A 10,585-nucleotide genomic window follows, 5' to 3' on the forward strand; every position below is an offset into this window, starting at 1 on the left:
GGTAATATTCACCTCCAAAGGCGGACCGTGTGCCACACGACAGAGGTAATGGCCTCACCGCTGTCACACAGCTGCAGGTAAGAGCCTGGGACAGGTCCTGAGGGCAGGCAGTGCTGGGGCCTTTGCACTAAGAGATACAGCAGTTCCTCGATGGCTCCGTAGGGTTGCAGCACACCACCCACCCTCTCCCGTGTGGCTCAGCAGCAGTGTAGGAGTAACCAAGGTGCACAAACCCTGCTCATACCCGAGGGGAGCAGTGTGCTCTGTGAGCCCCGCTCAAACCCTGGCTCCCACTGCACCCAGAGCCAGCCCCAGAATGCAGGGCCAGGAGCCTGAGGCTCTGCCCTGTGCATGTCGTCCATGCTGCACAAGCCAGGCACACGCCTCACCTCTAACAGCTTAGTCATGCCACTGACCGGTGTCATGCTCACACCACATTAACAGCCCAACATTTACTCAGAAAACTTTATTGTATCAAAAATCCCACCTTACAAAAGTGCAAAGAAGTTGCTTTAGGCCCTGCGCCTGTAACACAAAGGGAGAGCAGGGCCAGCAGCCACCACCCAACGCCCCGGCGGCAGTCAGAGGAGTCAGCCACCTTCCAGCAAAGTCAGCCTTGCTCTGTGCTGCCCCAGCAGTAGCGAGTGGGCTCTGCCATGCCACAATGCTGTGGGCAGCAAGAGCCTCTGGCATTAGCAAGTGACATGGACAAATGCCCCAGGGAGTAGGACGCAGGACAGCAGCACAAGGTCCCCGTCTCCTTCCCAGGCCAGCCCCAGGATACATTCCCGCCTACCATGGGTGACATCCCAGTGCAGTGCAGGAGAGAGACCAGCTCTCAAGCACTTTCTTCCCAGATGCCACATCCTCACCCCTTTTAAGAACACTGCGCGTGGGATAAAACATTGTGAGTTAACCAGAACCTGAGCAAAGTGACTCTTTACAAGGAACTGAGGGGGAATTCCTTCCCCCACACCACCCTCCTGGCACGTGACCATGTGCCCTCCTGCTCCGTGCACAGCTCCCCTGCACCACTGGTTCTAGCCATTGCCAGTCAGGAGCCGGACCAGTATGCCCACCAGCAGGACAGCGACGGCAGTGGCAGCAGCCAGCACGCGGCGGATGATCAGGGCCTTCCATACCACAGCCGGAGGAGCAGGGACAACAGCAGCCTCCTCCGGTGCGATGAGCTGGTGGTCACGTTGCTTCTCAGCTCCTACGATGCTCTCAGGCAAGGCCACAGTGTCCGTGTCAACAGAGACATAATCTGCGTAACAGAAAGGGGAGTGCTGCAGGGAAGCAGAGCTGCAAAGTCAGGGGATCCCAGTCTGATGCTGCACAAGTGCTAGTACAAGTCCTGAGGTCCCTTCCCAAGGCTCAGGGACATGCCACAGCAAAGTGGTGGATGTTCCCGGGTAAGGCAGGCACTGGCTGGCAGCCCAGGCTCTTCCCTGGAGCAGCCACGGTGGTGATAAGGGTAATGGGGTAACTTGTACCCCACTACTAAGTACAGGAGAAGTGCCGCTAGCCTGGGACCAGCACCAAACACTGCTCTTTCCAGCCATCGGGGCCTGCAAGATAAGACTCTGCTGCTGTGACGGAAAGGAAGGGTTGGGTGGAGAATTCAGGCTCCCTCCCTGTTGTCAGGCCCAGTTACATACCCACAGCAGATGTTTTGTTAGCAGCTGTGCCATTGGAGTTCACATCTTCCAGATGTTTCTTCAGTCCAGCTCGAACCTGAGCCTAAAAACATACAGAAGAGTTGCCCTTCCCAGAGCAAGGATGTCCTGCCCAGACAAGCAAACCTCAGCCTCCTCCCTCAGCACCGAATTGCTCCTCCGCTACAGGAGAGGGACAGATCCCACCTCACTTTTGCCTCCTCCCAGAGAGCTGTGGCATTGTACTGGGACAGGAACTCACCTAATACCTTTTAAGAGTCACGAGAGAAGCACAGGTCTCACCTCTTCTGCAGCTTTCTTCCAGTCCATGCGCATCACAAAAGCCGAGAAGGAAAGGGCTTGCAGAGAGATGCAAATGATCATCCCCACCCACAGACCTGCAGCAAGGGAAAGTCACTTGAGCGAGGGCTTGAGGAAACCCTGCTTTTGCCAGTCACGGCCAAAACGCCCAAGGACTTCAGTGGGGTCAGATTATTGCCCCATGTCTAACCCAGTCTTGATGGAAGAGCTGCCCTGAAGGGCAGCGAGAGGAAACCGCTCCTCTGGGGGTCCTATGCTGGGAGCAAGCCTGGATTTACTGGGACATCTCAGCACCCATTTGATGGAGGCTACTCAGAGCCTGACTCAGCTGAACACTTCAGCGTGCAATCTAGCCCCACCAAGCTGAAGGAGGATCCGAGCACAAGTTCCAGGGCTGAGCCTTTGCTCAAAGCACGGGGTTTGGCCCAGCAGAAGCAGTGCTGGCAGCTCGTACAAAGCCAGACTCCCAAAGCCAAAGGGAGGACACACGTACCTAACACCCCCAGCTTAGCCACAAACATCAGCGAGATGCCGATGGGCAGGCCGATGGCATAATAGCCGATGGCGTTGGCGATAGCACCCATCTTCTGCTTCCCTGTGCCCCGCAGCACACCGCCACAGGTCGCCTAAGAAAAGCAGGCAGAAGGATCAGTACATGGCACAGCATGTGCTATGGAAGGTTCCACCACAGGAGCGCTGGGGTATGGCGCGGCCCTCTGAATAGGGGAACCCACAGCACTGGGCCAAGAGGGACCAAAGCCACATCACAGAGAGCACAGTGCAGGGCTCCCCTTGTTCCAGCTGCGGAGCCAGGCGCAGAACGTGGAGCTGCCGGCAGACACCGAGAGGCATGCCAGCAGACCTCACAGTGCTTTCCACACTGCCTGGGTCCCTCTCCCCAGGGACACAACAGGAGGAAACAGGCTGAAATTACTCTCTACCAAGTTGTATGAGCACTGCTGCTATGCTGTGAGTACCTGATGTCTCTGAAGATCCAGCCGCTCACTTGCGGTGCTCTGACAAGCTAGGAAAAAGCCAAAGCCTTGCCAGGGGGAAAAGAGGGAGAAAGAACTGGTAGTTCTGCAGCAATGCCAATAGGCAGCTACAAGCGCTGAGGTGCTATAGGCAATGCGAGCGGCCGCTTTGACGGTTTATCAGTTTACATCTCTATATCATTTTAACAGATCAAGAAAGAGCTAGAGGCAGCTTTGCACTCTCCATTGTACCCACAACCTGTGGAGAGGAATGGCTCCACATACTGGAATACTCACTGCTGCTGCATCAAGCAAGTGGAATGGAGCAAAGATGATCATCACTTTGGACACCAAGATAACGATCTCCCTGTTGGGAACATGTATGTACTGGTCAGGGAAAGCAGCACGGCCTGGTCCCAAGGGGCTCTAGTTCTGACATATCTCTCTCGGCCAGCTGCAAAGCCAGACCCCAGCCCATGAGACCTGCAGGGATGCGTGCAGCTTGGGTACCACTATGGTAGTGTCCCAGTGTCAGCAGCATCCGTGCTGCCCACTGACACCAGGCAGCAGGGAGGAACATATTTGGCAGATGGAGGTTTATGAACTCTATCCGTCAGCAGCTTCTGAGCAGCTCCTGGGATATAAATCACATAACTCCACTCCAAGAAGGTAATAATACTCAAAAGCAAGCTGTTAACCCACTTGTCACTGGTGAAGATGTATCCCACCACATCCTTTAGGGTTCCCAGTAACACCGCAACCACCACAGCAAAAACCTCTGGAAAAAAACCCAAGAAACAGTCAAATTGCTTGCCTCAAGGGCAACGTGTCCTCCTCCTTTATTTCCCTCTGCAGGACCTGGGCTGACCTGTGCACATCAAGGCAGTAATGCAGGAGGTCTTGGCTTGCACCACGTCCCCTGATCCCAAGGCATTGCCCACTCTGACACTCGCAGCCACGCTGAAGCCCAGAGGCACCTGAGTAGCAGGAGACAAGGAGAGGGTGAGTGGCAAGAGAGCCCGCAGTGATTTTCTTCCTCAGTGGGGAATTTGGGGCAAATTGGCACTACTGCAGTAAAGGGGTTTTCCATCTGCAGCCCACCCCTGGATGTGCAGCCGCAGAGCAGGCCTGAGAGTCATCACCTGCCTGGTACCGACTCCTGCTTCCCTCCCCAGCCTTGATCTGCAGAGCCATTGCCTGGGAGCTCCTCCCAGGCTGACCTCAGTTTAATACACCTAGCCCTTACCATGTACGCCGCAGAGGAGAGCTCGTAGATGACAGACTGCACACCCAGCTCCACCACACTGAGCAGCCCTGGAAAAGATTCATCACTTCCTTCATTAGGTCAGAATTAAACTCCTCCATTGCTACAAGAAGGCAGTGACTCTAGGGTTCCCATCTAACAGGTGCATCATCCTGCAGAACCAACCCTGCACATGCAGGGGCTGCTGGCAGGAGGTGCCCTGGGGACACACTCAGGAGGCAGCCACTGCAGCAGGCGTGGCTGGAAGATGACCTGTCGAACCAGAGGAAAAAGAGGATTTGGACTCACCTGCTAAGAAGCTCCCAATCTCAAAGGTCCACCATTCAATACACATCATAAGCATGCCGGGCACCGCCAGCCAGATAAAGGAGCCCCAGTCCAGGAGGCAGTCCCTGGTCCAACCTGCAATGAGGAGGTAAAGCAAAATGAATGCATGTTCTCCCTCTCCTCCCACAAAGGGGAGCCATATGCTCTTCTGGAAGCTCTCTGAGGGCAATCACCACCAAAGATCACAGGACATCAGCCTAGTCTTGCTGCATTCCTGAGACAGGATGCTCAGCCAGAATGTACTTGGAGCTACAGTAAAGGCCTTGAGGACATGGCTACAGCATCCTCCCGTTGTGAGGGGCTGGTAATCCCTGTATCAGGTGCTGGTGACCGTGCCAAATCCCCAGGGCCAGACACTGGTATTTTGAAGGATTAAGCTATGAACGGTACCTCCCCAGGTCTCCACATGGATCTTCTTCCACCACACATAAAGGAAGAGAAGAATGGCCTGGGTGTACTGAGAAACCGTGTTAGCCCAGGCAGAGCCCCTGGGGAGAGAGACAGGCAGGTTACAAGTGACACCCTCCCCAACCTCCTCAGCTACAGCAGGCGAGGCCTTGCTGAAGCTATGGGGCAGACCCCTCCAGCCTTATCTTTGCAGGCTGGTTAGCTGAGGGCAGAAGGCAGCAGAACTGAGCACCCAGGACACCCCCCGCAGCCCTGAGCAAACCACTGCACCCAGGGAGAGGCTGTCACCACCTCTGCTCACACTTACACCATGCCCAGCTTCAGCGCATATAGGAGGAAGGCATTCATGGCCACATTGAGGATGTTGGCTGCAATCCCCGTCAACACCTGAGGCAAAATGATCGCCTGGAAGCCAAGGAGAGACTTTGGAGTTTGCTTCCCCAACACTGCCCAAGCCCCATCCAGCAAACACAGGGGAGACCTTCAGCAATGCCCAAGGAGAAAGCCAAGGCGGTGACTCCTGTTTCAGGTAAAGCTGGATTGTGCAGAAGGTAGCATGCAGGGCTCAGGAGCTCATATAATCGATAAAATGCAGAGTTGGGAGGTAACCATGGGGAAATGGAGCAAACTAAGTGTGGTTCCCATGAGCTCTCCCTGCCCTGCAGGGTCGGCTGGGGGGCTGTGCAACACACGTTCCCCAGCCCAGCTCTCCCTAAAACAGGATGAACTTAGATCCCCAACTTTATCCATGTTCCTAGGAATACCTTTAATCTATGGCCCAGAATCTGACTAGTTATACAATACCTGACTTAGTAAATATCTTGTCTGCAGCTGGTACAGAAACGCCGCCTGCAAAAGTCAGTATTCATTTCATCAGCACCGCCACTCTATGGTTCAGCAGCCAGCTACCATTTAACACTCACAGATAGGTCCTTCCCTCAGCTCCCAGCACTGCCTTCTCAGGGTGCCCCAGCCAGGCGTGCTGCCCAGCACCCAGCTCCTGTGGTCTGGTTGAAGCATAGCATCTGCAGCACTGGCTGCACCCTAAGCCAAGAGTAACAAAACGCACCTCCCGTTCCCACCGGGAAGAGACATCAGCCTCCAAATGGGAAGTCTATGCCTCATTGTCAGCGTGAGAGAGCCTGGAAACCTTGGAAGAAAGGATTAGCCTACAGACCCTTGTTCCCCGGGGTACTGCTCCCTGCCTTAGAGGAGTCAGAGTAACCAGCCAAGAGCCCAGCAGCTATGAGTGTGTGCGAACAGCAAGCTGCAGCCTTTATCTCAGAGCTAAGAGTGAGTCCTGGAGCCCCTGGTTCCAATGTCCATCGCCAGTTACGTGTTGTGCAGAGACGTGGCCTGCTGTAAAAGCCTCTGCGCAGTAAGATGAAAGAGTGCATGTTTGCTGGTCCGGCAGCTGCTGGCCAATACATACCTATTAAGGCTCAAGATCAAGGGGCACATTGTAAAACCCTAAAGCATGCTGCCCTGTGACCAACATGGCAAAGGCCCTCCCTCCTTTCCCCTAATGTTACCAAGGGATACAGAGCTTCTAACAGCTTTAGCAGCAACTTACAGGAAGCGCTGGAATAAAGATCATCACGTAGACCTGGGTTAACCTGGAAAGAGAATTGTTTCCCCAGTTAATGATACAGCAAAGCAAGAGCCAAGCCAAGCAGCATTGCACTCAAGCTCCACAGAACCTTAATTTCAACACTACATTGCAACCCATCCACAGCCAACTGCCTGCTCCAGACAGGCTCGATCTCACCCCTGACCTGGAGACCTCGGGGTCCTGTCGGATGAGCAGAAGGATCCGCTCGGTGTTGATGAAGAGCGCCCAGCAAGGGAAGCAGCACAGCAGCAGGATGAGGATCCCCCGCTGCAGGATGGTGCCCACCTGCTTCAGGTTCTTGCCACCATATGTCTGAGTCAGGAGAGAGGACCAAGGTAAGCTTTACAGGGAACCAAGGGGTCTGGGCAAATCCTTAGACATTTAACAGGGAGGTTAACATCAATTAATTAACAGCAACAGGCTGATTAAATGCATTTCCCATGCTCTGCAGTGGCTAATGCCAGGCTGGTTGGGTTTAACTGCCTCTCAGGTGGATTGCACATCCTTTTACTGCCCAGGCATGGCCCAGGGCTCCTTGGGGGAGCTGCAGGGAGGGAGCAGGCTCCAGCCAGTGCATTTGTAGCCCCAGGCTGGCTGGAAGCTGCCAACCTCCTGCCCTTTGTGCCCAGATCACACTGCACAGGAGGTGAGACAACACTAATTGAACCCTGTCAGGCACAGGAAAGGGGGAGCTGCTACTGACCTGGGACATCAGCGTGTCACATGCTGAGGCTAAACCAGAACCGATGGAGATGCCTGTCACGTTGATAACCTGGAAGAGAGACAAGGGACTTGAGTTGCAAGGGAGGGTGACAGGGGACCTGGCCCAAAGCGCTGTGCCCCTCCCAGCTGGGTGGGGAGACTGTTCTGCTACAAGTTTCTGGGAAGCTTCCAGCCCTTCTCCATTTCTCAGAATAACACATTCTTGTTACCTAAATAGCCTCTTCTCCTCTCTGGCATGGAAAAGGATCATCTAGCAGGAGGTGAATATCTAAAGGACAAAGAGTGCAGCTCCAAGCAGAAAGGTTTGGTAGATGCGATGTTTGCATTGCATCAGGCTGTGCTTATACACAGGGTCCTCAGAAATACATTCCTACAGGTTTGGGGGTTTTTTCTTCTTTTGGTGACACGTAATTTGTGTATTTTAAATCAGAGCAGAATCAGAGTAATACATACGGAGACGGCCAGCGTCACAGCATCCAGTTCGGCTTTCCCCAGGTGACCACAGAAGATGGAGCTGACCACGCTGATCAGGAACCCCAGCAGCTGGGCGACAAACTAGGATGGGAGGAGGAGGAGAGGAACAGTCAGGTTTCCTGGTGTCACCGCAGTGCCTTGCCTCAAGGCCAGGGCTCTGCTGTCGTGGGAACCCACCCCTGCTCACCAGCACTGCTGGGGCACAGGGGCCAGCTCTAGGACTCGCCCAGGCTCTCGGGGGCTTTGTCTTTTAAAGCATGCCTCTACCTGCCCCGTGGTATTTTGGTGTTATGCAGCCAATCTGGCAGATGGGGCTTAATGGCTTCACTAGAAATCCTCTTTTCTAGGATGCAAGATGCATAGAGAGGGAAAAATAAAAAATCCCAATGCATTTCCACACCTCTGTGCATCTAGGGGAAACTCTCCTCCCAAACGGCAACGTCCTTGCCTGCTGGAGAGATGCCAAGTCCAGCCTGCTTGTTCCTTGCCAGGGGCTACAGCAAGGTTTAAGGATGCTGTAGCAGATGCTGTAGCAGAGACTGTACTCCAGACCTCATTTTCCCTTGGCAGGAAGATGCCCCCTCTACAGGCCTCTGGGGCATGGAGTCACGGCAGAGCTAGAACCACACGGTAGGAGTTACGAGACGTTTATACCCGCTGAGGGGTGGGCACGGCTGGGCACCATGCCCAGGGTCCGCTCACGCTCCCTTCCACCCAGCAGCTGGCAAGCCGAGAGCCCAGCATGCTGCTGGAGAACAGCTCCTGTGGGGTCAGAGGAACAAGAGACCAAAACCTTCTCCTGTCCAGACCTCCCACCGCTGCCTGCAGATGCAGATCTCCTACCAGGCCTGGGCACGTTCGACCTGCTGTGAGTAGTCCCCTCAGGAGGGGTCCATACCTCTGTGATTGTTCCAGTGCAGGGTTTGATGTGAAATGAGAATTAACTAGTGACAGCTGTAGGTTTGGTTTTGAGGTTATCTGTGCACACAGAGAAGCAGGCTGCGCCGCAGGTGGTACAGTTGAGGGGACTGAGACAGGGCTGCTTATTCAGCTACAGAAACCAAAACCCATCTATACTTCCCCTGCTGCCTGATCACAACGGGTCAGTGCTTTGATGTTAGGGAGGACACCTCCGAGAGGTTCATCAATTGGTACTTATTTACCGGATAAAGCAGAAGCTTCAAAGCACAGAACTTTACGCACGATGGATTTAGACCAGGGCTGTGGTACGCACTCCCTTTTGCGGAAGCATCTGCAAAACGTGCTCAGTGCTGCGCTGTCGGTCCCTGACTGCCAAGGGATGTGTCCCCTTCCAGACGAAGGGCAGTCCAGGGAGGATTCCAGGACAGCAAGCCATAGGCTACCTTTGCACCCAGAGTCTGCTGGAAGGGCTGGCATCAAGCAAGGCGACTTGCTCGTCACCCAAGGCGTATGTGGCAGCACCAGGGCTGTAGAATGGTTTCACAGAGCAATTTAATAGCTTATCTCCCCCTCCCCAAATCCACTGCTTTTCTTTTAAAGCCGAGCTGCCAGGCTCTGCTGGAGCAGAGCGCACGGATCAAACTGGACAGCAGCTGGAATCCCTGTGGCCAGGAATGAGCACTTGGATGGTAATTAAGGAATGAATGGTGGCGTTTTAATTCTAGCCGCGCCTTCGGCGGGCACGGACTGAGGGGCGGGAGGGACGGGGCTGGCCCCGCTGCGGGCGGGGAGGGAGGGCAGGCGACGCCCCGGGCTGCCGAGCCGTGCGCGGGCGCTGGACGGAGACCACGCGGGGGCACGGCGGGGCCGGGCTCAGCCCGGAGTCTCGCCTCCACAGCCCGGTGTGGCCGGGCCACGCCGCCAGGCTCCGACCCGCTGCCCGGGGCGGCCGCCCCTCACCGCAGCGCCGCGGCCGTCACCCTCCCCAACCCCCGCGCCCCCGGGGCGGGAGGGCGCCAGGCCCGTCCCCGGTCCCGTCCCCCGCCCCGGTTCGCCTCTCACCACGGGCCCCGCCAGCCGGGCCAGCTCGTAGCTCTCCCGCCGGGCACCCGCGGGCAGGAGGCGCCGGAGGCCCCGCAGGCACCGCGCTGCCGCGCCGCCCGCCGCCGCCATGAGCCGCCCCGCCGCCGCCGCCGCCCGCTCGCTTTATGGGCACGGCCCGGCCCGGCTCCCCGCCCCCGGGGCCGCGGGGCTGCCGCCTGTGGGCGGTGCGGGCCGGCACGGCACGGCACGGGCCCCTCCGCGCAGCGGCTGAGGGCTGGGGACCCTCCGCCGACCAAGGAGGGGGACCCCAACCTCCGTGCTCCGGCCGTCTGTCGGGGAGCGCCCGTGGGGAGGCGGGAGCTGGGGGCGCCCCTGCTCCGCACACACACGTGTTGGCCACGGCCGCGGCCCACCGTGGGTCAATATCATAGAATCACAGAATGGTTTGGGCTGGAAGGGACCTTTAGGGGCCATCCAGCCCAGCCCCCCCGCAGTGAGCAGGGACATCTTCAGCTGGACCAGGTTGCTCAGAGCCCCGTCCAGCCTGACCTTGGATGTTTCCAGGGATGGGGCATCGACCACCTCTCTGGGCAACCTGGGCCGGGGTTTCACCACCCTCAGTGTAAAAAATGTCTTCCTTACATCCAGTCTAAATCCATCCTCCTTTAGTTTAAAACCACCATCCCTCATCCTGTCACAACGGGCCTTGCTAAAGAGGTTGAGAGGTTGTCCCCACCTTTCCTATAGTCCCCCTTCAAGCACTGGAAGGCCACAATAAGGTCTCCCCACAGCCTTCTCTTCTCCAGGCTGAACAACCCCAACTCTCTCAGCCTGTCCTTGTAGCAGAGGAGCTCCAGCC

The 10,585-nt window shown here is 56.4% G+C and overlaps 1 protein-coding gene across 1 annotated transcript; it reads right to left on the bottom strand.

Annotated features, from left to right (window-relative positions):
• Positions 1 to 447: 447 nt before the first annotated feature.
• LOC142066061 (multidrug and toxin extrusion protein 2-like) lies at positions 448 to 9,886 on the bottom strand. Its single transcript, XM_075113033.1, has 17 exons — positions 9,745 to 9,886; positions 7,741 to 7,842; positions 7,268 to 7,336; positions 6,728 to 6,876; positions 6,526 to 6,568; positions 5,757 to 5,801; positions 5,260 to 5,357; positions 4,935 to 5,032; positions 4,506 to 4,619; positions 4,200 to 4,267; positions 3,822 to 3,930; positions 3,656 to 3,731; positions 3,251 to 3,320; positions 2,473 to 2,605; positions 1,962 to 2,056; positions 1,662 to 1,743; positions 448 to 1,267 (listed from the first exon to the last, which is right to left on the bottom strand). Exons 1-17 carry the CDS (start codon positions 9,853 to 9,855, stop codon positions 1,041 to 1,043), a joined length of 1,689 nt encoding a protein of 562 aa, XP_074969134.1. The 5' UTR covers positions 9,856 to 9,886; the 3' UTR covers positions 448 to 1,040.
• Between the last annotated feature and the right edge of the window lie 699 nt (positions 9,887 to 10,585).

This window comes from Phalacrocorax aristotelis, chromosome 18 (genome assembly GCF_949628215.1).
Source record: "Phalacrocorax aristotelis chromosome 18, bGulAri2.1, whole genome shotgun sequence".
Taxonomy (NCBI): domain Eukaryota; kingdom Metazoa; phylum Chordata; class Aves; order Suliformes; family Phalacrocoracidae; genus Phalacrocorax; species Phalacrocorax aristotelis.

What these genes read in the sequence shown, in the direction of transcription:
- LOC142066061 (XM_075113033.1), bottom strand. Translation starts at nt 9,855, where the DNA reads ATGGCGGCGGCGGGCGGCGCGGCAGCGCGGTGCCTGCGGGGCCTCCGG. An exon ending in CAAGATATTTACTAAGTCAG is followed by an intron (nt 5,358 to 5,756) that starts GTATTGTATAAC and finishes CTTGGCTTCCAG; the next exon opens with GCGATCATTTTGCCTCAGGT. An exon ending in GCGCTGAAGCTGGGCATGGT is followed by an intron (nt 5,033 to 5,259) that starts GTAAGTGTGAGC and finishes CTCTCTCCCCAG; the next exon opens with GGGCTCTGCCTGGGCTAACA.